At 37.7% G+C, this 27,304-nt stretch overlaps 1 protein-coding gene across 1 annotated transcript in view; it reads left to right on the top strand.

Annotated features, from left to right (window-relative positions):
• Window positions 1–27,304, top strand: part of IL1RAPL1 (interleukin 1 receptor accessory protein like 1) — a 1,127,404-nt gene that overhangs the window by 115,234 nt on the left and 984,866 nt on the right. Inside the window, exon 2 of the mRNA XM_034754902.1 lies at window positions 1,771–1,876. Coding sequence (XP_034610793.1) covers window positions 1,795–1,876 — 82 coding nt within the window. The 5' untranslated portion in view covers window positions 1,771–1,794. The remainder of the gene's footprint in view (window positions 1–1,770; window positions 1,877–27,304) is intronic.

Raw genomic sequence — 27,304 nt, 5'->3', positions numbered from 1 at the left:
CAAAAATGTGACCGTCAAGGCACATTTTCCTGCTTTCTCATCTCTAATAAAGTCATAATCATAGCTGTCGCAGGTTTGATGCTCTTAGTTCCCAAATGTCTTGAAAAGTAAAACTGTGCTATACAAGAATTGACAGTGACATTTTCAATGAGGTTCTGCAGTCTTTATCTAAGAAATTCTGCCCTTCTATATGCTATGCTACATCTACCCCATTTCTTATCTGTTTTTCCCACCTGCTTTAAGACAATAATGACATTTAGGGTAACATTTTCAAAAGCACCCAAGTGACTGACTTAGGACCCCAAATCCCATTTTCAGAAGAGACTTAGGCATTTAGGGACCTAAATCTCACTGAAAGTCAGTGGCATTCAGTGTGACTTCTGAAAGTGGGACACTGGCTTCTAAAACATTTAGGTAGTTTTGAAAATATTACTCTTCAGGTTCAATGCAAAATCCTATTGATTTCAACAGGAACAAGGATGGGGCCTTCCTTTATATCATTAAAGTGCCCCTCCCCAGTGCCAGATCTTTCTCCTGAGCTCACAAATCTGTGTATAGTGCTCCTCATGGCATGTATACAGATGGGTGTTGTTGAGTAGGGATGAGATTTAAAAAAAATTCCCATTTAAAAAAAAAATAGTGGGAGATGGTCCTAAGATCTATATTGGTACCCTCTACCTCAGTGCTAGTACCTGGCCTTGTGAGGGTCAACCCACTGAGGGCAATCCCATTCACTCCATGAAAAGGTGAGTGCCCAAAGTGGTGGTAGCCATTGAATTCCACACTGGTTTACAAGGAGGGTGGGAATGGATAGTGTACTAGGTCCCCCAACCCCTTCTGTCCCTCTTGAATATATTGCTCACTCCCCAGAGCATGTTCTGTCGGGTCCAGAAATAATGGGAGTACATACCCATACACGCTCCATACAGATGAGGAATGAACCATTAGCTGGAGAAACCCTGTAATGTGGATCTCTAGGAGATGAATAGTGATTTCATTGTAGGCAAATCCTGCAATCCTTATGCACTCCTGACCCCTATTGAAAGTAGTGGCATTATACAACTGCGCCCATAGCTAACTATTACTCAGTATACTTTAGACTAAAAGATTATTCAACTGTTCCTCTTACAGGTTCCTTTTACAGTTTTATCAGAAAAATGACCAGACTGTTTTTTAATAACTCTTTAGTGTTAGATGCAACGAAACAGCCAATGAGAATGAGTCAATGAAAGCAAATTAAATGTTTTGTTTTTTTTCTGTAAGAGGTTAATGGTCTAATGATAAACAGAATGTTTTATCTTCTTTGTTTTCAAAAATTAAAGAGAAAAAGAAAGGGAAAAAAACATTATTTTGTCAATTCGGTAAAAGGATCAAATTCTTTGCTGGCATAAACTGGTTTCCGTGGAATTTGACCCAGCATATAATTTGGTCAGAAGGATTTAATAGGTACATTGATCCATGTGGTGCATTTTCATGCTGCGGACAAAATTACAAATCTTTCCCCTTACAGTGGTATTGAGGCTCCAGAGCTAAGCCTAAAAAAAAGAAATAATCTTCCTGGTATTACAGTGCTCTACAGTGACTTCAGCTCTGGTTTTTTTTAATTGTATTTGGTCCTAGCCCAGCATCTTAGCACAAGTTGAACTGAGGTGACGCTTCTACGGTTTCTTTTTTATGATTTAATTACTAAAAATGTATTTCAGCAAAAACATAAAAATGAAGCTTTTTTAATATTCTTACAGGATATATATTTTTTTTTTGGTGCTTTAGGGAGCAGCCTTTCAGAGCTGGAAGATGAAAGCTCCTATTCCACACTTGATTCTCTTGTATGCTACTCTTTCTCAGAGCTTGAAGGTTGTGACCAAGAGGGGCTCAGGTAAGTAGATTTTCTCCCTTTTTCCATTAGGTTTGATGTTGTGGTTACAAATTTGTATGTAAAGCATGTTTGTGACTTGGAAAATATAGAGTAAGAAGTTGTTTCATTCCTTTCTGGACACAGTGGTTAATAGGGTTTCAAAGTCAGCAATAACAACAAAATGGAATATTTTTAACTCTGCGGTTTCTGTAGATATCTATGGACAGCTTTCTGCTACATTCCTTTGACTGAAAAAATGCAGCAGGCTATGGATTAATTGAAGTCATATAAACAATCTGATGATTTATTTTCTAAAAGGAGAACTTTTTTTGAATTTGTTTTAAGTTATTCTCAGTTAAATAGAATGTAATATGTCCTTTTTGGGGGGACGGTGTTTTATTTGAATTTTTTTTTTTTTTTTTTTTTTTTTTTTGAATAGCATTATTGCAATTGTAATATTATCTTGTATTTGTGGCTGTATTTGTTTAGTGATTGTAAACCTTCTAGAATAGAATTTTTAGATATGCTGTTCAGGTGATTTTGGTTTATGTCATGCAATTCAGTAAATCAAGGAACAGGTTCAAGCACATTAAATTCAAAACCACTAGAAATAATAGATGATGTGATGTAACTTAGTACAGGCCCACTCAATTGTGAATGAATAGATTAATACACCAAAGCAAATACTGACAATTTTTGCCTCCACCTGGATTGCTGAGGACTTATACACTTTTCATATAACTTTTAAAGATGAGTTGAGTCAAGGCATTATCAAGCTATTTGCATATTAATATATGATAGGAATAAAGGAGCTTCAGTACCAGTCGTGACAATTGATTTTGGCTGTCATCCTTGCTAAATGCTTGAACTTTTTCTTCTTAATCTTTGTCTTTTAGTCATAAAATTGTACAGTGAAAACTTTACAAGACACTAATTTATACAAACTCCTACAACAAAGAACACACAAATATCTCAACTGAAATTTTGATTTTTTTTTTTTAGTACTTCCATTGGGTAACCACTTTTGTTAGTCTTGGAGTGTGTGCTTATGGTAGTTTTCACTCTATTATTTAACTAAACCTGTATTCCTTGTGTACCTCAGTCTCTATCTATTGAAGTCAATTTGAAGCAAAGTGATGCAGAATTGGTCCCTAGATCATCTCATATTTTTGATAAATTATTAATATTCAAATAATATAATATTCAAATGATCAAGTTGTAAATTGATATCATTTTGTAGTGATCTACCCTGAAGCTGATGAAATACCAAAAACATTCAAATAGTCAGAAGTGTGTATCTGTGTGGTCAGGGCACAGATTACAAATAAGTAGCAGCACTACAATGTTAAGGTGTATAAAAGCCAGGACATTCCAAAATTTAAAGTTGCCCCCCCAAAAGTGATTTCATTCATGTTGAATGTCCTTTGTGATGTGCAAAATTGACATAAATTATAATACTTTCCAGCCTATTAAAAGGAAACCAGAAAATAGAAAATACTAACTGTGTGCAAATGGTTCTGCTAATTTTGTGTTAGAAATATAGATCCTGGTCCTGCAACATCAAAATTTTGGAGTTTTGGAGTAATCTATTACAGAGATAGGCGTCATTTGGGAGGTTCTGAATTTAGGGTTTCTACTATTAGAGCCCATGTCCATTAAAGTGGAGTTGTACTTTATGCAAAATCATTATAAGCATGTTCCATTATTTTAGTCACAAAAACGAATTTTACAGTGACATTAAGGGACCAAAAGAAATGGCCAACTATGAAGTGTACATCTGTGTTCTACCACAATCTTACACAAATGGTGTCTTTGGTTTTTATCGTCTCACTTTTGTCTCAATTTTTTTTCTGTTATCTTCAATGCAAGAAAAATTGGACCTGTGCTGAATTTTCAGTTATGAAAAACTTTAGTGCCTTCAGTTTAGCCAAACCAAGAAAAAATTTCAATGAAATATGACACTCTGAACTCACCCACACTGTACAGATGTGATAACGAAAACTATACCTGATTTAGACAAAAAAAAAAAAAAGAAATTACATTTGTAATCCTGGAAAAGAAAGCGGAAATTGAGAAATCAGAGCTACAGGCCAAATGTAATTATCCTTATCTATTGATTTGACCTAGGATTCGGAATCAGGAGACCTGTCCAGGCTCTGATATTGATTTCCTGTGTAACCATAAGCAAACCTTCCTTAGTTTTCACCTGCTATAGACCTATGCCTACCTCAGATGCAGTGTGAGGCTTCACAAGTTGTTTGTGAAGCAATTTGTTCCTCATATGAAAGGTGCTATGAAACCAGAAGATAATATTGAATTGATTCTGAAATTTTGATTCAGTGTTCAATCAGTCCTTACCAAGGCAACATTTCACTGACTTCAATGAGAATTTTTTCTGAGTATACACTGAAGGCTGGATTCTGATACCATTGCTCGTGATGAGTAGTGCCTTACAAAGTCAGTAGCCCCACTGAACTCAGTGGGGTTTGTTGCAGAGTAAGGAGTTACTCAATGTGAGCAAGGGTTAGGGACCTTGTCACTGCAGTGGGGGGTTTGCCTGAAAAGGGGATGCAGGATTTTTTATTAAGAAAGTAAAATTGTTTTCCTGAGAATAATACAACTTTCTGCGGACTATTCTTAGAAACACAGGAAAAGTCTATAACCAGAAAAACAGAACTTTTTGTTCCATGTGGAAATCCTGACCTGAGTGAAAAAATCCCCTCTGCCTCTTGGATTATGTTTACTTGTGTTTATCCATTCAAACCAAAATTTATATCTATGTGGATCAGAAGTTCAGTTGGTTTTATTTTTATTTCCTTGAGAAATCGTTTGTTGCTCTGGATGGTTAAAGTACATTTTACTTTTTTCAAAGTTGAATACTACTATAGTTCTTATTTTCCTTGCATAAAAAATCAGAAACTGGGGGCCAAAAGAGAAACCAAAGCAAAAAAAACCAAACAAACAATGGGGTAACTGTTACTTTAAAATCTGATGTGCTCTGTTATTTTTGATGCCACGGTGCATAATAGACAACGCTAAACTAAGATGGGGAAATAATATTTATGCTGATAAACACTGGATTGAGAACAATCACATATCCTGAGAGTTTTAATCTATGAGTTAGAAAAGAATGAGATTCCCTGTGTAATAATTCAGGATGTGATGCAGATACCGGAAACAAGAATTTGTAAATTGTCTTTCTCTGTAATAGCTGAAAGAGAAGAAATAAGTTCCTTTTTATTTCCTAATTTTAATACTTAATAATTTGTACTTTATTTGCAATCTTAAAAGATAGGTGTTATCATTGGTGAAACCACAGTTACTACAATTTGAGCAGTCCACCTTGCCTACTATTCACTAGAATTTTTTTTGCCGGGGGGTGATATGCACTTACAATACTATTTTGCACTTCAGTTTTCACCTGTGAGTTCCATCTGTTGTTCTGTATTATCACAGTATTAAAACAAAATCCTTATAAGGTCAGTGGACCAAGACAATTTTGTCTCCACGTCTTCAAAGGAATTGAGGTTCAAGTATAGAATTGTCATAAAATTTACTCTAGAAGGATCTCCTAAACTTTTCTTTTTGATGTTGGAAAGAATTTTTGTGTTTTTTGCTTTATGCATAAGAATATCTTAAAGATTTTAAATATCTGTATTTAAATATGTGAAGCTTTTCTAAGTGAGTTTGATTTGCATAAGCTTTTTAATTTACAAGGTGCTTTAGTTGCGGGTGTCTGGAAAATGCAGACTTCATCAAAGCAGTGGAACTCACCAAAGTAACCTTGTTTGCACGGGGGAAAAAAAAGGAAAAAAAAACATACAGTTGCCTTTATTGGACTCTCCCTTTCCCCACCCTCAACTATTTTTGCACTTCCATTGTCTATCACAGTAAACTTTGTAAAAGGGTCATTACCAATCTCTGTGGCTTAAGTGGTAAGGAAGTGCTATAGAAGAGGACACTGAGTATCTTCTTATTACAGAATTAATGGTGTTATGGTAACGTTCTGCATCGCACATAAAAGTAGAATAGGAGCTAAAGGGAAGGCAGGAGGATGGAGTAAAAGCTGTTAAACTCTGTTTTTAATCATCTTATAATTTAAACCATCAACTCAAGCAAGTGATACCTTGCTGATTGTACGCACATAGGCTAAATGGCAGTGTTTGTACGGACAAAGTGCCTGAGGTCTCTATCAAGGTAGCAGACGCTAAGACCTTGTGTAGGACTGCAGGACCCTTTGATGCATCACTCTTGATTTAGCTGCTAAATCCTCCCTTAAGACTCATGGAGGACATAAAGGATTTGGGGGCGGGGGGAAGGGGCAAAAGGAAAATAAGACCAAGAGGTTCAGAAGGGAAACAACAAAAATTGGGAAAAAACCTTGACTCAAGCTTCATGTAGTATAGTTGTTTCCATGGTAGCAAGAAAGCCAAATACCAGGAATAGGGTGAATATTGCACCCTAACTGTGTGCTCTATTGATTATGGGATACATGGCCTGTTCTAAGGGTATAATATAGGTGATTTTTTTTATCACTTCTGAGCTGGCGATTAATATACAGCTGTGTTATAAGATCAGAGAATAGTTAGTAGGAAGTGTGTTGGGTGATATGATGTTTGAACTGCTGTTTAGATCTGTTAATGTATTTTGACATTTCCATAAGACTTTTTTAAGCAGCTCCTATTATGCATTTTATAAGATAATAAATGGTGAACTTTAATTTGTTTCTCTATTTCTGCAGTCAAGGTGCTGTACATGCTAGAGCTGAAACAAAAAATCAAGCATTTTTTTCTGGTAAACAAAGTTTTTTAGTTAAAATGTTTCATGGGAATGTACCAGTTTTGACAACTTTTTTGGTTGAGAAGGATTTTTGTTTCCTCTCTCCCCCCCCCCCCCCCCCCCCCCCCAGGTCTGAGAGAAGAAGCCTTTCACCCTAGATAGATAATAACCTGGTGGTTAGGGATGTGAGGAGTCGGATTCAAGGCTCTGCTCAATTCAAAACAGGGGCAACAGGGGATGGATCACTTGCTGATTACCAGTTCTGTTCATTCCCTCTGGGGCACATGGCATTGGCCACTTCGATAGATGGGATACTGGGCTACGTGGACCTTTGGTCTGTCCCAGTATGGCCATTCTTATGGTTTTGAACCTGTTTTTCCTACATCCATTCAGCTATTGGATACTCCAGGGGTCAGCAACGTTTGGCACGCGGCTCGCCAGGGTAAGCGCCCTAGCGGGCCGGGCCAGTTTATTTACCTGCTGACGTGGCAGGTTCGGCTGATTGTGGCCCCCACTCGCCGTGGTTCACCGTCCCGGGTCAATGGGGGCAGCGGGAGCCGCGGCCAGCACATCCCTCGCCCGCGCCGCTTCTCGCCGCCCCCATTGGCCCGGGACAGCGAACCGTGGCGAGTGGGGGCTGTGATCGGCCGAACTTGCTGCATCAGCAGATAAATAAACTGGCCCAGCCTGCTAGGGTGCTTACCCTGGTGAGCCGTGTGCCAAACGTTGCCGACCCCTGGGATACTCTGATCTCTCTCTCTCTCTCTCTCTCTCTCTCTCTCTCATTTGGTGAAAAAATATGCAGTTTTTTGTTTCAGTGCAGAAAGAAAACACATTCTGAAATCTTGAAAGATTTCACAAAATGGAATTGTTCATTTCCTGATCTGCACTAGTAAACACTGATTCTCCTCTCATTCCCATATTTTTCCACTTTATTTTACTATTTTTTCCTCAGTATTCTTCAAATGCCTCCTGGTCCTAGTTTGGTGAAATATTTTTATATTCAACTTTTGTATTAAGTAGATTTTTCCATATTGAAAAATCATAGGTATCTAACACTATCAATAACAGGCTAGAATAATAAATCTGAAAGAATTGTAACCATGTAATTTACATTTTACTTTTTATGATGTCTCTTTCCTTGTTTGTTTGGTGTTTTTGTTTTTATTTATTTCTGATATTTGAAAATCAGAATAACTGAGTCAGTTGCAGAATTTGTTAGGTTTTTAGTCTCACTTTCATGAAGTGCTATGCTATTGCAGTGTTAAGAAACAAAGAAGGGGGATTTTTGCTTTGGGTTACATATGGGGGTAGGGGGAGGCCATTAGACTTTAAACAAAACAATTTTTTTTTGTGAGGTCAGCTTTGGTCTCTCTCTCTCTCTCTCTCTCTCTCTCTCTCTCTCTCTCTCTCTATATATATATATATATATATATATATGATTACATACACAATGTCCTTATATGTTGTTTTTTTATTATAATACCATCTGGATCCTTCATTTCTTGCCTTTCAGTTAATCTGTATGTAGATGTTTTTTTTTCAAGAAAACTATGCTTAAAATAAAAGAGAAGGAAATGTATTCAATAAAGTAACATTTTCAGAATCACGTTTCAAATAACGTTTGGTATGATATTTTGAAAAGGCTTTTGTTACAAATTTTAACATAGTCTTTTCATAATCAGGATCAAGTTACATGGTTATATTCCAGTGGCTTTTTCATAATTAATGGAGATATCCCATCTTCTAGAACTGGAAGGGACCTTTCAAGGTCATTGACTCCAGCCCCCTGCCTTCACTAGCAGGACCAAGTACTGATTTTGTCCCAGATCCCTAAGTGGCCCCCTCAAGGATTGAACTTGCAACCCTGGGTTTAGCAGGCCAGTGCTCAAACCACTGAGCTATCCCTGCTTTTTCAGGTTAACTCTAGAACACTGCAGTCTTGGGGGGAGGGAGGCAGGGGAAATGTTGGTTGTATATCTTAAAAATTAGACTTCTAGCCCTATTCTTTCTTTATTTTAGGATAACAATGGTGTGTGTGTGTGTGTGTGTAATTAGCTGGTATTCTGGTTATTGCCTCTATAAAAACCTGGTATTCTGGTTATTGCCTCTATTGATTACAAAGCATGTTAATGCTTCATCTTGTAAGAGAAGGGTTGGATTCGTCTGCATGCTTTTAACCTTCGGCATGAAGGTTGTGATTAAGAAGGATCCAAGGATTACCTTTTAAAGGAAATAGGGGGAATATAGGGAATGTCATATGTAGGTGCTTTGCAGAAAAAGCATTTGCAAAACTATCCAACCACCGTTGGAATTTTTTGTTAAACATTGTGACTTTGGAGGAAAAAATATTAATTATATTAAATATATTTGCAGAAAAAACATATTTTAAATTAATTTACATTGGTGGTAATTACATATTTTGTTTGACTTTCAATATTTTACATACAGTGATCCTATTTATATCTGACAGAACATATTTAAGATTTATTCAATGATTCTTTTTAAAGTCACTTCTTTAATGCAGTGACTGGCTTCAAATTACTGTTTTTAACATAAAATTAATTTACTTTAACTCCTGAGTACTTAATAATTGTGTACACCACTTTGAAACATGGCTGGCCGAGTAGTTCCAAACACAGGTCTATTAATAAAATAAATGAGGAAACATTTTACTCTAGTCCTAGATGTGAAGAAAATACATTAGATTGAACAGGAGTGAGCAAATCTAAACTTCTTTTCATGTCAGTTGAGGTTGACCACACAAATCCCACAAGTTTCAATGCACCCTCAATCGAGAGAAGAGCAAATATTTCGCTATAAACTTTTTAGTGCTGTGGCCTATAAAACATTATCTTAATAACAGATGTAATATGTATCAAATGGGATATTTTATTTGTGAAACTATTTAATATCTGGGTACATGAGGAGTGACTTCTTCTCCATAGTCAATGCCCGCTTTATTTATTTTTTTTAACTAGTTGCTTGTTTTTATGGGAAAGATCAGGTCCATTCTGCTTTCCTGCTTTTGCCAAAGCCACGTTTGCCTAAGCCATTTTGTGTCCTTCCTCTTATATAGTTAATCCAGCATTCGCTAGGTGATCATTATGGAGAGATGTCATGTTGAGAGACCCTTTGTGTAGTGCAAAATGTGGATTTGTGTGCTGTGTACTTCAGTGCTGAATTGTGACTCTAAACCTTGTGGACATTATGGGCCAGATATTTCTCCCTCATTCATATTGGGTTTGATCCGGGTAAGTGCTGAATGTGTCTTGATAGACACTGAGTACTCCCTGCTACCTTTCAAAAGTCAATGGGCGTGTAAGATGCTTAGCACCCAGCAGGATCAGGCCCATTGAGTAAAACATTACTCAGCAATCCATCCTATCCTTCAGTAGCACTATTTGCTGAATAAGGTACTAAACTTGTCCATCTAGACTAGAGGTTTCGATTGTTGTAACTAATTAATTTAATTTCCAATAAGCCAAAGCCTTAGTCAGGAACAAATATCTGTAGAGTGCTAGACTAAAATTTACAATTTTGAATTAATTTGGGCTAATTGGCAATCAATTAAGTTGGGTTTTGGCACAATGCAAACTCTAATCTAGATAGACCCAGAGTGAGCAAGAGTATCAGGCTCTGGTCTTAAGGCATATTACTATAGGTTACTGTTCCCTAAAGTGTATGCGGTATTGCATAGTGTGGCAGTGTACAGTTGAATTGCATTATTTTAAAAGTGAACCCTAATTCTTTTCAACTTAAAAAAAAAAAAATCAAAAACATTGTGTGAAGTTGGAGTTTTAGGTTTATTTTTTATGAAGTAAGAGCGTATGAGTTTTCAGAATAGCCTACCCCACAGACAACATTATCAATCCTTTTTAAAGCTAATAGTGGTAGTGAAAGAACCTATTTCTAAAAAGAACAGGAAACCTATGGTGGTTCCATTAGCAGTTAGCTAAAGCTGTTCTTACTTATATTTAGCCAATTTTATTGAAGTGGTTTGTAAATAGCTTGGCTCCCAGGATTTCTCTGAAGGTATCTCATTGTGCAATTAGAATTAAACTCTGAGGCACACCCCACCCCAAAATAATAAAAAAAAAATGTTTCTACGCACATGTTTTACATTCCTGGTAATTTGGGAGAAAAAATCATTCTCAGCACTGCTGCTAACATTTTCTCCACAGATATTTTACAAATAAATTATGTTTACTAAACTCTGATCCCCCATGTGATTGGGGCCCAGTGCACCTATTTATGGTGAACTGGGACTCCCTTTTGAAAGAGAACTTTAATACTAATGAAACAGGAAGTATAGTAGAAAAAGGAGCCTCATACTGATGTGAGGTTCCTATCAGTTTCTCCTATAAAGAATGCTAAATAAAATGAACACTGCAATGCCATCTGGTGGTTTTACAGGGATGTCAAATAAACAAAGGAAAGATAAAAAGGATGCAGTGCACAGGAAAAAAACAAACAAACCATGAAATAATACAGTAAAAACTGATCCTACTGTTGACAGTTGTAACCCGGTCAGTGCTAATTAGAATCGCAAAGAAATATTTGAAGTTTTAGGCCCTCAAATTACCATATAGAAAACATGCTGTTTGTGTCGTGTGTTGTAGTTATAAAGATGAGAATTCTGTTGCAATTCTGTTGTTCAATAGATTGCTGCAGAAATGGAAATAATGAAAGAGGGGAGGAATCAGATCCTGTTTCCAGATATACCACTGTGATTTACAATAGTGTAACTGGAAGCAGAATCTGGCCATTGACGTTCAGCAAATCAGTGAGCATGCAAATTGTCTACATCTGAGAGTATAGGCAAAGACAGTTACATGAATAGCACACAACTCACGGTAATCTTTAAAAATCTTTTAATTTTTCTGTTTTTCTAATTGCTTTAAAAAGAGTGTGTGCCCCGGAGGTATGTGGTTCAAAAGATGTCAATCTCTATGTTTTTGTGTCCTGACTTTCCTCATAAGTAATGTGGGAGCCTAAATAGAAATTATTTCAAAGTTTGTTTGTTTTTTAAATAGCAAGCATTGTTTTAAGCTTGGTAGACTAAACTTCTAAGATGTGTTCTCCAGCTCTAGAATTTGCTGAATACTACTGTTTGAATTCCAGACAGCTGTTCAGTTTGATCATGTTCATGCCCTCTTATTCATTATCTGCAAACATTTGCACAAAATGTTGGTAAATGACGGTCCTTATGAATACCCATACTGATGTGTGAAAAAAGGTAATCTTGCATGAACAAGACTATTTGCTGCTGTTCTTTTTTAAAACAGTCTATCATCCTAGTGGAGCAGAAACAATTCCATTGGTGAAATCTTGGCCCTATTTGATGCCAATGGGAGCTTTGCCACTGACTTTAACAGGGCCAGCCTTTCCCATCAAGTGATTCAGGTGACAAATGATATACCAGGACTAATGAACAGTGAACAGTTCACAAATAATAGGCTGAAAATTCTTAATAACTAAATAATGTGTTTGCATAAATTAAAATAGATTTGTGAACTTCTTGCAGACAAAAGAAACTGCTGGATTTGGATGATTTATTTGCATTTAGTAATTCATTTAGTTCAGCGGTCAGAGAACTCATCTGGGATGTGGGAGACTCATATGCAATTCCCTCTCCTACCTGAATAAGAGAAGGGATTTGAACATGGGGTTCTGACCTATCATGTGAGTGCTCTCACTACTGGATTATGAGATATTCTGGTGTGGGTCTTTCTCAGCCTCTTCTGTTGATGCTGTTCCAAGGTGTATAACATATTAAATACTAGTATTTGAATCAGGGATTTGAAATTGTCTCCCTCAAAGTCTAAGTGAGTGCCCGACCAACAGGCTATAGAGTCATTCTTACTCTCTGTCCCTGGCCCAATGACTATTATTTATTACTCATAAAGGCAGTTCATAGTCTTTTGTAATTCCCATTCAAGTCAATGGCAAAAATCCCATTGATTTCAATGGTGCCAGGGTTTCATATCTTTATTCTTTCTGTATATCCTTCAAGCCAGGGGTCGGCAACCTCTGGCATGCAGCTCGCCAGGGTAAGCACCCTGGTGGGCCGGGCCAGTTTGTTTACCTGCCGCTTCTGCAGGTTCGGCTGATCGTGGCTCCCACTGGCCGCGGTTCGCCGCTCCAGGCCAATGGGGGCTGCGGGAAGCCACGGCCAGCACATCCCGCGGCCCGCGTCACTTCCTCTTAATGTACCTGTCTAAAGGCAATTAAAAGGTTGATGATGAATGCCATGTTGGACCTGATATGCACAGGACAGTAATCGGAGGAGTCAGAAATCAACAGTCGGATGCAGATATGACTCTATATTTTTGTCCTTTTCCTATTAAATACATATGGGAGAACCCTTTCATAAGTACAGCGCTTTGTTAGTTAAGTTGGGAGCAAACACTTTAAAATAACAAAAGGCTATCCAAGGTGTAAACTATGGGAGTTTATTGGTTTTATTGGCCTCTGGCTGCTGTTTGTTACAAAACGTTAGCTTTTCATTAACAATTGATGGGGCTTGAAGATCTTTATAACCACAAAACCAAAGGAATAGTCCACCTTAAATCATGTTTAGAAATTAATTTGTACCTCCAGTCAGTGTACAGATCCATATGCATGATTTTTGTGAAATTCCTTTCTGTCAAAATTAGTGAAAGTAATAGAGACAGAAGGGAAATACAAAGCCAAAAGGTTGCAAATAGATATATTTACATAGATCAATCCTTGAGTTTTTAGTAGTTGTTTCTTTATGGTCCTAAGGTCCCAACTTTCTCTAGGGGATGGTTAGGTGTAGCCTCACTGATTAGCATATACTGGCAAACAGACTGGACAATAAAAAAAAAGTGTCCTTTGATCAGAAATACCTGTTGCAGAAGATGGATTTTGACTATTGTGCTGTCATTTTTGTGTAGACTAATGAACCAGAGGAGGGTAAGGAAAACCAAGGATAAATAGAGGGCGCTTGATAGCTTTTCTTTTTTAAATGTAATCAGTTGCTAAGTATTACTGAATAACAGATATGTAAAAATATAATAAAAGCATCTGCCCATTAAAATGTGTTTGCTACTAAACTTTAAGCACATTTTAGCCAATGAAATATCTTCTAGATTAAATGTAAAATACTTACTGATTTGTCCTTTCTGAAAAATGGAGGAAAGAAGTGATATCAACATTATGTGCACAAAGGACATATAAAAAGCAGCTTAGCATAAAAGGAGAAGGTCATGCTTTAGATTGCAATGCTGAAATCTGCTGACACTTTTGCTCAGGGTAACTTTTGCTGCTATCGTCTTTATGTAAAATGCACATCTCTTGTTGCTACTTTGTAAGATTTATATTTTTGTCTGTTTCTGGAGAACCAATTATCTTGCATCTACTAAGACAATTATTGGATCAATATGATAATACATTATGACATAGTAATAAATTTAGAAGATAAATGCTCCTGCAGTTAGTTCTATAATTTTATTGCAATGATACGAATGCTTAACTTATTTTAGAAAGCTGTCGGGTGTGCTGATGCAAAACAGACAATTGTGTCAAAGCAATTTGCAGATTCATTTGGATTAGCCTAATTCCAACAGGAGCTCCTTTTGGGAAGGAGGTTGTCCTAAAACTAGTACGAAAAGAAGTGATTTTCCTTTCATTTAAGTCAGTGATCATTTTTTAAGTAACTTCAAGACTGGATTCTAAACGAAGGGAGTTGGCATGCAGTACTGAGAGATCTGATGGGCATCAGTGTCAGTTGACTGTTGAGGGTGCTCCATATCTAGCAAGAGGTTTTCTGTTCCTTGCACAATAAGGACTTAATTTTCTTGAAAATGCTACCCTATCTGAACAATGATGCGGCATAAACCAATCAAAATTGGTTCATGTTAGAAAACAGTGGAAGGCGTTTTGTTTGTTTGTTTTGTTTTACCTCTTTGCTCTCCCCTTTCTTCCCTTTTCTTCTCCTCCTCCTTCCCTCCTCTCCTCCCCACTTCAATAAACATTCTTCTTGGTTTCAGAGTAGCAGGTTTCCTGGTGAAGGAAGAAAGCCTGCAGTTTCTTATTAGGGCATGGATCAGCTGAAACTGGCAAGTTGTAGATTCTCTTCTTGCACTTTATACAAGGAATGCAGCTATGCTGTAAAATTAATCCATCTTTGGTTCAGAAACAGTTTGTTCCTTTTATGTGGTTGCTTTATTTTTGTTTGTTTATCATTATTTTAATGATATTTGATTTTTTTTTAAATAAATAAACCCTATTTCTAGTTTTCTGTGAACTGAAAGGAGATTATTGCCATCTGTGTTTTCAGTTAGTAAGTAGGTTATGGGAGTGTCATCAGGAGGGTATAAATCCTTTCCAGATAGTGGCCTGTTAAATCTCAGACAGTATAAGTGGTCAGCTGCACAAAAATTGTCCCCTTTACAACATACACCTCTACTGACTAATAGAATTTTAATTAAATAATTAAAATATGGATCCAGGAGCTACTTGATCTGTATCTCTAAATAGGTTGTTTTTCCATGTTGAAGTTTTGAGGGGCTTTTATGGATTTATTAAAAGAAAATAAGCAAACAAATGTGAAACAAGGTTTAAACAAAATATGCCACTAACTAATGTTATTTCAGATTCCCTAAACTAATCAAATTTAACACAACACAATGATCAAACCAAAGTTACAATTGAAATTCAATCAATAAATCAATGGTTCAGTTTATCTGGCTTGCAGATTACTACAATGAGTAAAATTATAAGGTTAACACAAGAATTAGTGCAATCTTCACTGGAAAGTTAAAAACACCTTTCTTGTAATGCAATTAATTGGGCTAAGAGTCTGCTAAAGACAGAAGATGACTTATAGAATCATAGATAAACTCTTGTCTTTGTTTTAAGGAAATATAACTTTAGAATGGTTTCTTTATAGTTTCCCACTTCAGTGTTCCACCTTCAGTTTCTCTGAACACAAAATGTACGTTAGGTCGTGCCTACACTAGCGAGCTTTCAGCGCCACAGTTGTACCGATGCTGCTGTGCTGCTGTAAGATCGCTCATGTAGCCGCTCTATGCTGATGGGAGAGAGTTCGCCCATCGACATAATAAAACACCTCAATGAGCAGCACAAGCTACGTTGGCAGGCATGCTGTGCACACTACCACTTATGCTGGCACAAAGGGGTGTTGTTTTTTCACAACCCTAAGCGACATAAGTTTTGCTGACATAATGGTAATATAGACATGCCTTATTCTCTATTTACTTTACTTATTTCCCTTCCCAGGCTAAAACAGTGACTGAATCTCTTGGACACATGTACATAGATGCAGAAATGATTCTCAAATCAGGCACTTAGCAGCTTTGGAATAATACACTTTGAACACAGACTAATCACTTACTAATTAAATAACAGACGGGGCATTTTAGTTTCTATCTGGGGAAACATTTAGGGTTTATCTACACTTAAAACACTGCAGTGGTGCAGCTGCGCCCCTGTAGCACTTCAGTGAAGATACTACATAGACTGACGGGGAGTTTTCCTGTCCTTGTAGGTACTTCACCTCCCTGAGAGGCCATAGCTAGGTCAACAGGAGAATTCTCCTATCAACTTAGTGGTCTCTATGCTGGGGGTGAAGTTGGCTTAACTGCTTCGCTCCAGGGTGTGGATGTTTCACACTCCTGAGTGACATAGTTATACCGACCTAATTTGCTAGACCAGGCACATACATACACATACACAAACACATACACAAACACACACACACTGTACTGGAGTGTTGGAGAATTCAGATGTCTCTGAATTCTATACAAAAGCATTCTCATGTCTTCTTAGAATTTCTCACTCATATGGTGGTTCTTTGCAGCATCAGAACTAGCTCTCAGCTAATAACTTGAGCTCATTTTGTATGTGGGCAGGTGGTCTCTCTCTTAGTGATAGCTTCAGGCTTGGTTTCAGTGATGGTCAGGACCTTTCACTTTGCCTTCAGGATACTCTTACTCTGCTTCAGGGGCCTTGCCCAAATAGAGATTCCAACATGTTGTCTACAGCTCACTGTGGACCAATAATTTGATATCTCTATCTGAGATAGACTTTTTTTTGCAAAATCTGTTGGTGACAACAAACAGATGTGTTCCTCATAAGCAGGACATGAGAAATCTGGTAACAGATTTCTGCCTAGGTCAGACATAAATATATAAAATACATAAATGGTTATTCAATATTACACATTCTCTCATTTCCACACATCCTCATGACAGTAAACATGACAAGGTAAAAAGGGACTCTGAGGGGTAGGGGCAGAGTCTTTAGTGAGTGAATGACCTTACCTTACTAACTTTTTTGCCTACAGGCTGGAAGGCAGCTTCAAGCAATTTGTAGTAATGCTAACTTAAACATTTGGCCAAACAAAGTCACTCAGCTCCAAATTTGAATATGGCCTATGTTAATACACATGATATTAGCACATGTATCAAAGGAGGATTAAGTTACAGCAACTAAAAACCACTTTACTCTTGCATAAAAGCATCCACATGGAAAGGAGGCATTAACACATTTTAACTTATCTGCATTGACTTCACATAGTTGATTTGCATTGTTCCCTTGTAGAAAAGCCATAAGTGGGGAGAATACTACCAGTGGTGTCATAGGCACAGTTCTAAGGAGAACTTAAGAAGCAGTTACTGGATCATTCTTCTAATATGTTCTCAAAACATTAACAAATACTGTATGCAATATGTGTATGAACTTGAAGTTTCCAGGAACTGAAGCTTAAATTTGGGGTCACTTTTATTATCAATTTAACCCATTTATCCACCCCACTCTTGATAGCCCCATTATTTATTAGTAGCATTATTTTTCCACCAGTGTGCTTAATGCTGTTGTAAACTACACAAAGGCATAGGAGTGTGCTGTCAAAATACTAAAGCAACGAGGGTAGTATTTGTCTGCAGGGGATTGGCAGTCTCTCTCACCATCATTACTGGTGTCATTCTTTACCTCAGGAAGTGGTTGGGCTCTGAAAGACACCCATATTAAATACATTTTTTAAATGTACTTTAACTCTCAAATAATAATTGGCCATCTCTTGTGTGGGGAAACTTTTGTTTAGGTGTTTAAATTTTCTGTCCCAAGAGATCCAAATTCCACATGAGACTGAGATCACTTTGCAAACAAAGATGGGTTTCACATGAGAAAAGACACTTTGTAAATTTCCAGAACAAAAAAGATGTTTTGTCAAAGAGGTCTGAAACACATGGTGAAATTTAGTAGGCAATGTCCCCTGATAGTTTTAGCACAGCTCAATTTTGTGCCCTTATAGCCCTGTGATGACTTAATATTTTTGTTTTCTCTTCCTTTTATGCACTCATTTCTTTGTCCCCAACATACACTCCAGATAGGTATATGTACATTCCTCCATATATTCCAATCCTAATGGAGAATTCTTACTCAAAATCAGTTTATTTAGGATTTACATAAGGATCTTGATTTGACTGTAACCACTAAATAATCCCTGTAACATCCTGTGAGGGAGGTAAGAAGTATTGTTATCTCTTCTATGCAGATATGGAAACAGTCTCCGAGAAGTTAAGACTACACAGCTTTTCATTGGGCCAGAGAGTCTAAATTATGCTTACAACTGATGAATTTTAGTTCCTAGTTCCTTACTTAGTGCAATAGACTCTTAGCATGCCACTCAAAACTAATTATTCTGCTCAGACTTTAAGATATGTGAAGAAATAATGTTGGGGGTGGGGGGAGGACAGTATTGGTCACATATTTATGTATTACTACATTTGGGCTAAAAGGGCAATATTTTGTTAGACTGATCCCAGTGAGTGGACAATACAATTCTGTATGTAAATATAGAGAAAACAACATACAGGATTGGAGGTGAAGAAGCTATCCAGAACAAACACAGATGGACTTCATTCTTTTTTGATCATTGAGAATAGTAGAGATTTCTTGGGAAACATTTTAAAAAGTGTGATATTACTGATATGTTATATCTTTATGTACTATGCATACAAACATGAAAAGGGACACATAACCAAAGTTAAGGGACCTAACCATGGATGCCTCTACCCGGATCCTGGTGTGGATTTACAGAGACTGTGGCCTGCATTTCCCACTCTCAGAAATCCAGGCTGGGGGGACCATGCAGTGTGAAAGGTGCCTCCTGGTGGAATATCTCAGGAAGCAGGTGGGAGAGCTACAGGAGAATGTGGCTAGGCTGAGGAGCATCTGTGCCCAAGAAGAATTCCTCACGAGTATTCACATGGAGACATCCAAGGCTGAGGATGCTATCCAGCTATAGAGGACTGCTGTCACACTACTGGGGGAGGAGGATATGGCTCTGTCACAGGGAAGACACTGGAAGCTGGTGTCTTCTAGTAGCAGGCAGTGCTCCACCCCTACTCCCAACCCACCAACCATGGTGATGGAAAACAGTTATGCTGCCCTGGCAATGAGTGATGATGAATCACCCCCAAATGAGGAGAAGGCGATGTCATGTACCCCCAAAGGCTGAGAGGATCACAGCCACCACTTCCAGGAGGGTAGTGGTGGTTGGTGACCCTCTTCTGAGGGGGACAGAGGCACCCATCTGTTGCCTTGACATGGCACCTCGGGCCTGCTAGGAGCCTGTATCCAAGACATTACAGGGGGATTGTCGAGGATCATCTGGCCCTCTGACTACTACCCCATACTACTCATCCATGTGGGTACTAATGATACTGCAAGGTATGACATCCCTCAGCAGATCAGAAGTAACTACAGGGCTCTGGGAGTATGGGTGAAGGACTTGGGAGCACAGGTGGTGTTCTCTTCAATCCTTCCAGTCAAGAGTAGGGCCCTCGGCAGAGACAGATGCATCCTGGAGGTGAGTGCCTGGCTGCGATGATGGTGTCGCCAGGAAGGCTTCGACTTCCTTAACCACAGGATGCTGTTCCAGGAAGAAGGGCTGCTAAGCAGAGATGGGCTCCACCTATTGAGGGAGGGGAAGAGCATATTTGGCTACAGACTGGGTAGACTCATGAGGAGGGCTTTAAACTAGGTCTGAACGGGGCAGGTCACCAAAGCCCATAGGTAAGTCAAGAACATGAAGACCTGGGAGAAAGGTTGGAATTTGGAGGGAGCATGGGCTGTTACAGCAGGATAAAGGAGAGACAAGACAGAACGGAGGGGAGGGAGTGGAATCAAATCAGTATCTTAGATGTCTGTATACTAATGCAAGAAGCATGGGGAATGAGCAAGAAGAACTTGAAATGCCAGTAAATAAACACAACTATGACATAGTTGGCATCACAGAGACCTGGTGGGATAATATGCATGACTGGAATATTGGTATAGAAGGGTACAGCTTGCTCAGGAAGGACAGGCAGGGGGTAGGGGGGAAGGGAGGTGGTGTTGTCTTACATCTTAAAAATATATACACTTGGACTGATGTTGGGTTCGAAGTGGGAGACTTGTTGAAAGTGTCGGGGTAAGAATAAAAGTGGTAAAAACAAGGGTAATGTCATGGTAGGGGTCTACTACAGACCACCTAACCAGGAAGAAGAGGTGGATAAGACTTTTTTTTAAACAACTAACAAAATTATCCAAAGCACAGGACTTGGTGATAAGGGGGGACTTCAACTACTCAGATATCTGTTGGGAAAATAACACAGCTGGGCACAGATTATCCAATAAATTCTTGGAATGTATTGGAGTCAACTTATTATTTCACAAGGTGGATAAAGCTACTAGGGGAGAGGCTGTTCTAGATTTTATTTTGACAAATAGGGAGGAACTAGTTCAGAATTTGAAAGCGTGGGTGAAAGTGATTGTGAAATGATAGAGTTCATTATTCTAAGGAATGGTAGGAGGGAGAACAGCAAAATAAAGACAATGGATTTCAAGAAGGCAGACTTTAGCAAACTCAGGGAGTTGGTAGGTAAGATCCCATGGGAAGCAAGTCTAAGGGAAAAAACAATTGAAGACAGCCGGCACTTTCTCAAAGAGACATTATTAAGGGCACAAGTGTAACCTATCCCACTGCATAGGAAAGATGGGAAGTATGGCAAGAGATCACCCTGGCTTAACCAAGAGATCATCAATGATCTAAAAATAAAAAAAGAGTCCTACAAAAAGTGGAAACTAGGACAAATTACAAAGGATGAATATAAACAAATAACACAAGTATGTAGGGACAAAATTAGAAAGGCCAAGGCACAAAACGAGATCAAACTAGCTAGAAACATAAAGGGTAACAAGAAAATGTTCTACAAATACATTAGAAGCAAGAGAAGATCAAGGACAGGGTAGGCCCATTACTCAATTGCCGGGGGATGGGGGGGGGGGAATAATAACAGAAAATGTAGAAATGGCAGGAGTCCTTAATGACTTCTTTGTTTCGGTTTTCACCAAAAAAAGTTGGTTGTGATTGGACATCTACCCTAGTGAATGCTAGTGAAAATGAGGAAGGATCAGAAGAGGCTGAAATAGGGAAAGAAAAAGTTAAAAATTACTTAAACAAATTAGATGTCTTCAGGTCACCAGGGCCTGATGAAATGCATCCTAGAATAGTCAAGGAGCCATTATCTCCATTAACGATTATCTTTGAAAAGTCATGGAAGATGGGAGCGATTCCAGAAGACTGGAAAAGGGCAAATATAGTGCCAATCTATACAAAGAGAAATAAGGACAATCCGGGGAATTACAGACCAGTCAGCTTAACTTCTGTACTCAGAAAGATAATGGAGCAAATAATTAAGCAATCAGTTTGCAAACATCTAGAAGATAATAAGGTGATAAGTAACAGTCAGCATGGATTTGTCAAAAACAAATCATGTTGAACAAACCTGATAGCTTTCTTTGACAAGCCTTGTGGATGGGGGGAAGTGGTAGATGTGGTATATCGAATTTAGTAAAGCTTTTGGTACTGTCTCATTTGTCTTTCTCAGAAACAAACTAGGGAAATGCAAGCTAGATGGAGTTACTATAAGGTGGGTGCAAAACTGGTTGGAAAACCATTCCCAGAGTATAGTTATCAGTGGTTCACAATCATGCTGGAAGGATATAATGAGTGAGGTCTCACAGGGATCTGTTCTGGGTCCAATTCTGTTCAATGTCTTCATCAATGATTTAGATAATGGCATAGAGAGTACACTTATAAAGTTTGTGGATGATACCAAGGTGGGAGGAATTGCACGTGCTATGAAGGATAGGATTAAAATTCCAAATGATCTGGACAAACTGGAGAAATGATCTGAAGTAAATAGGATGAAATTCAATAAGGGCAAATGCAAAGTACTCCATTTAGGAAGGAACAATCAGTTGCACACATACAAAATGGGAAATGACTGCCTAGGAAGGAGTGCTATAGAATGGAATATGGAAGTCATAGTGGACCACAAGCTAAATATGAGTCAATAGTGTAACGCTATTGCAAAAAAAGCGAACATCATGCTGGGATGTATTCACATGAGTGTTGTAAGCAAGACACAAGAAGTAATTCTTCCGCTCTACTCCGCGCTGATTAGGCATCAACTAGAGTATTGTGTCCAGTTCAGAGCACCACATTTCAGGAAGGATGTGGACAAATTGGAGGGAGTCCAGAGAAGAGCGACAAAAATGATTAAAGGTCTAGAAAACATGACCTCTGAGGGAAGATTGAAAAAAGATGGATTTGTTTAATCTGGAAAAGAGAAGACTGTGGGGGGACATAACAGTTTTCAAGTATGTAAAAGTTTGTTAGAAGGAGGAGGAAGAAAAATTGTTTTTTCTTAACCTCGGAAGATAGGACAAGAGGCAATGGGCTTAATTGCAGCAAGGGAGGTTTAGGTTGGACATTAGGAAACACTTCCTAACTGTCAGGGTGGTTAAGCTCTGGAATAAATTGCCTAAGGAGACTGTGGAATCTCCATCATTGGAGATTTTTAAAAGCAGGTTAGACAAACACCTGTCAGGGATGGTCTAGGTAATATTTAGTCCTGCCATGAGTGCAGGGGACTGGACTAGATGACCTTTTAAGGTCCCTTCCAGTTCTATGATACTATGACACATCCATTAAAAATTTATAAATAGAAGTAAAGAAAAGCACATCCATCTAAAGATTATTGGATTTGCTTAACAAACTTTAGTGATCCAGTTATAATTGAAGTATCGGTACATTTTTGTGAATTATTTTAAGATTGAAATTTTTTATTAAGTTATAACAGAGACCAATGGAATGGTGCAAATATATTAAACTACACTATAAGGTTTTGATTTAGACAATTTTAGCTTTCGCAAGGGGTCATTTAACATACAATAAAAATTCCAAGTTGAAAGAGGTACTACAACAGTAGTAGGTTAAAATTCAAGAGGACAAAGCCTCCTCAAAAAGCCATTCTATAATCTATAAAGAACATCAGACAATGTTCAGGGGCAAGACTGTGGTTGACCTCTAGTCTGATTAATTTTTTATAATGCCCAAGGAAGTCTTTTGCTTTTCACAGAAAGATTCAAATGAAAAGCAAGTGTCCATGCTAACATCTGGCCTGTGTCATGCCATCTGTAATTCAGGGCAAACTAAAAATAATTGAAATAGTATTTTATGCTCATTTAGGCTGCCTGCTTTAACTGTTCATGACTGTTTTACTCTGCCATTTCTGGGTAATGTATTTGAAACAAATTCATAAATATATGAACGTCAACTGAACTCATGCTACACATATACACATATTTAGTGTGACTGCTTTTGAGGGCAGAAATGGTAAAATATTACCATTACCAAGTTGATGGGAAGTTTGGAGTAGGAGTTTTACTTTACAGTTGAAGTAATTTTCTGTACCAAGGAAAGGTCCATTGCTTTGAGGTGGGAAGAATCACTATTTCATCTCAAACTGTTTAAAAAGGATAAGGGGAGGGCAATTCTTCTGAAAGCTATCTAGAATGGATGTATTGTACATGAGGCATCTAACAGCTCCTTTTCTGGCAGTTGCCTAAGTGTATGTATCTCATTTGCCCTTAAAGTCCTGTGCCAGTTCCTAGACTGAGTAAGTCTGTAGGTGAAGAGGGTGGCTGGATCTTTAGCCTCTGTTGACTTGTTCAATCTCTCTCTGAGGATGAGGATGAGAAGATCTGTGTAGCCATAGTTCTTTGTCCCTAAAGAACAGCATTTGCTTCAGGAGCTCACAATGATTGATGCATTGTAAAATGCAGACAGTACAGCTACCTGTGTGTTCTCCTGATCTCCTGAGACTGTGCTGTTGTGCAACTCCTGTTCCAGCCCTGCATACTGCCAAGAACTGTAGATTAATTTACACTGAAAACCAAGGGAATCTAGTTTTTCTAAGCAGGTGGCAGATGCCAAATATTTGTGATTCATGGACTATATGAACGGACATAAATTAATAGCTGTAACAGTGCAGTAGTTACACAGTAACTTCATTAAAATCTATCTTACATTAAACTTGCTATGTTATACTTTGATAACTATGTAATTCCTTTTTTTCAGCATGCCAAGCTCACAAATATGTGCTCAAAATAGGTTTCTTTCATGTATCCCGCCATTACAAGCAACCATCCCCCTTCCCTCCCACACAGCTGTTTTAAATTTCTAGGCCAAACTGAATATGTAGTCATGTATCCTCTACTCACCTCTAGACTGGGAAGGATCAGTTGTCACCAAGCTACAGAGCAGAGCAGCAGAATAGATTTGCACTGGTGGCTGTGTCCTACTGGCGGATTGTGTGTGTTACCTCCGTAGTGAATACACTCTAAGTCAAGTGTTGGAAAACTAGATGTCATTCCTGAGTTTAGGCCCATTGTACCAGACCTTCCGCAGGTGCAAATTAATGGAGCATCACTGATTACACCAGCTGAAGATTTGTCACTCTATTTTTTCATTACACTACTTTCTTTTTCCTTTTAAAATAAAATACTATATTTTAAGGTTTATATTTCAGTTTTCTTTTTACTATTATGATTTATTCTTTATTTTCTAGAGTAAATATTCTCTGCAGCTCTTTTAGTTTGTTTTATTTATTTGAGCTCCAAGAACCACTTGTTCTTTTATTTAGAGAATCTGAGGTATCTGGTAAATAGCTGGTTGCCTTGTAGGAATGAGCCATCATGTAGATTGAATTACTGGGCTGTGTATTAATGTAATGTTGTCATGTTATGATTCTTCTTTGTTCTCTTAATTTATAGGAGACAGATAAAGTTTGAATGGAGAAAACGATCACTGTCATTTGCAACTTGAACAAAATGAAACTGGGATAGAGTTGGTAGAGTTAGAGGTTAATGGCTTAACATTTGGATTATGTCAAAAGCTATAGTACTACATTTCCATCTACCTCAAGCTCTTTAAATTTAACTTTATGAAATTAATAAATAAAATCATATAAATAACTAGACTTTCCATATATGTGTTATCACTTATTTTCTGTTTTACAGACCCTCCTCTACTTTGACAGTCATAATCTTGCTTTCAGTTTATTTAAACTTAGGTGTACTCTTAAAAATTCATATCTAGGTAGAACATGCAAAATCTTGTCAGGCTTATGCATAAACAAATATACTGATGTAGGGTCCACCTTGAATCTTCTGGCGTCAATGGCAAAATATCCATTGACTTAAAAAATAACAGGATTCAGCCCATAAGGCGACAAAATAAATAGTGTGAGAAACAGAGTTCAATTTCTTTGTTCATTGATATAAATGATATTTGCTCAGTCATAGCTGACCTTTTAATGTTTGCTTTTTCAAACACATCTGTGGATTATCTATTACCAACACACATTATTTCTTTCACTTGCACTCATCTAGCCAATTGTTTGAATAAATTAACCCATTTGATTATGAATTCTTTGCACTGGGTGTTGTATAGAGCCAGATTCTGATCTCTTTACTCACTTTGGATTGTCCTTTACTCTTAACTGTTCCCTCTCAATTCAATGGGACCACTTGTGGAGTAGTTGCCAGGGAACACGAGGAAGGGGATCAGAAACAGGCCCTTGGGAACTTCCTTAAAATTTTTAAAGGAGCCTCTTCTACTCCCAAGCTTTTTCTCAATGTACAGTATCTTCAGTTTTTATTTAGTCAAGACCTGAGTGACCCTTAAAAATATTTTGAGATATTTGGATAGTTTGTTTTTAATTTAGGTAGAATAAAATGTTACACTATTTCCTTTTTTGTATAGCTTAGTCATTGTTCATAATGCAAAATGATGTGGAAATATTAAGTACATTTTTCTTTGATGTTTAAAATATTTATTTTGTAAAACAATTATTACATCTTGGTTAATAACCATCACATTTAGAAATAGGGTTTTTTTCCCCCACATATGCAGATTAGTAATCACCATAGCATACTCTGCCCTGTATTTATGCATACTAAAATCATATGCTTAATTTATTCTATATATATGTCCATAAGTTTGACTGGGGATGCTTGGTCAAAAGGAAGTATGAAAAAGGCGATTTGGGGGGTCTTCCAAAATGGAAACCTTTAGTTTAAAGACTGGACACCTTTCATAGGCGCAGACTATAGAAAGGTGTACAGTTGGTGATATCATAGAACCACAGGGTTAGAAGGGACCACAAGGGTCATCTTATCTAACTCCCTGCCAAGATGCAGGATTTGTAGGGAATCCCCTCATATCGTTATAGCTGTCTTATGAGAATGCAGAGATGTAACTTGACAAGGACATAGCATGCCCACATGAATAACAGTGATAGAAAAAACTTGATGTATAATTAAACTTGGATGTTTTATGACACTTTTTTTTTCAGAAATCAAAGGAGAATAGCAATAAAGCCAGCTATTCCAACACATTTCTTGGCAAACTGATTTTAAACAAGTAGATCAATTTTTGAACTGTCAGCAGAAATTCTATGTAACAAATCAATTCAGCATATAGCAATATTAGAGGTTAATTGTAATAGCTGTACTTTTTTTCCTCACACGTTTGAATTTTACGGTTTTAAGAAAAAACAAGAAACAAAACAAATGTTAAAGGACATGGTTACAAATCACAGAAGGAAAAACAATAAATGCTGATAGTTGACACATAATTGCTGAGAGTGTGAGAATTTGCAAGTTTTTTTTTCTACTCCTTTTCCTATATTGAGGAGAGGCACTAGTTCATATGATTGGGCTCTTCTTCCTAATTTTCTAAAGGATAAATTCAGGACATTCCCCTGAAGCCAACGCAAGAACAGCCTAGGCAGGCATCTAATACAGGAGTACCTATTATCTTGGACAGAAGCTGCTGCCCTTCTACACCTCTTTATGCTGCTATTTGTACCTAATGGAAATATCTACATAAGCACGTGTGGCATCCACAACTCGTAGATCATAGCCCTAACCATCTGCAATGATATTTTCACTCTTATTATAGCACACATTTGGCCATAAATGATAAGGCTGTAGGTTTCATTATTTTCATGCCATGATAAAAGAAGAACAGGAGTACTTGTGGCACCTTAGAGACTAACAAATTTATTAGAGCATAAGCTTTCATGGACTACAGCCCACTTCTTCGGATGCATGGCTGTAGTCCACGAAAGCTTATGCTCTAATAAATTTGTTAGTCTCTAAGGTGCCACAAGTACTCCTGTTCTTCTTTTATCATGGCATGAAAATAATGAAACCTACAGCCTTATCATTTATGGCCAAATGTGTGCTATAATAAGAGTGAAAATATCATTGCAGATGGTTAGG

Source organism: Trachemys scripta, chromosome 1 (genome assembly GCF_013100865.1).
Source record: "Trachemys scripta elegans isolate TJP31775 chromosome 1, CAS_Tse_1.0, whole genome shotgun sequence".
In the NCBI taxonomy this organism is placed as follows: domain Eukaryota; kingdom Metazoa; phylum Chordata; order Testudines; family Emydidae; genus Trachemys; species Trachemys scripta.
This window is presented reverse-complemented; position numbering and strand designations above follow the sequence as displayed.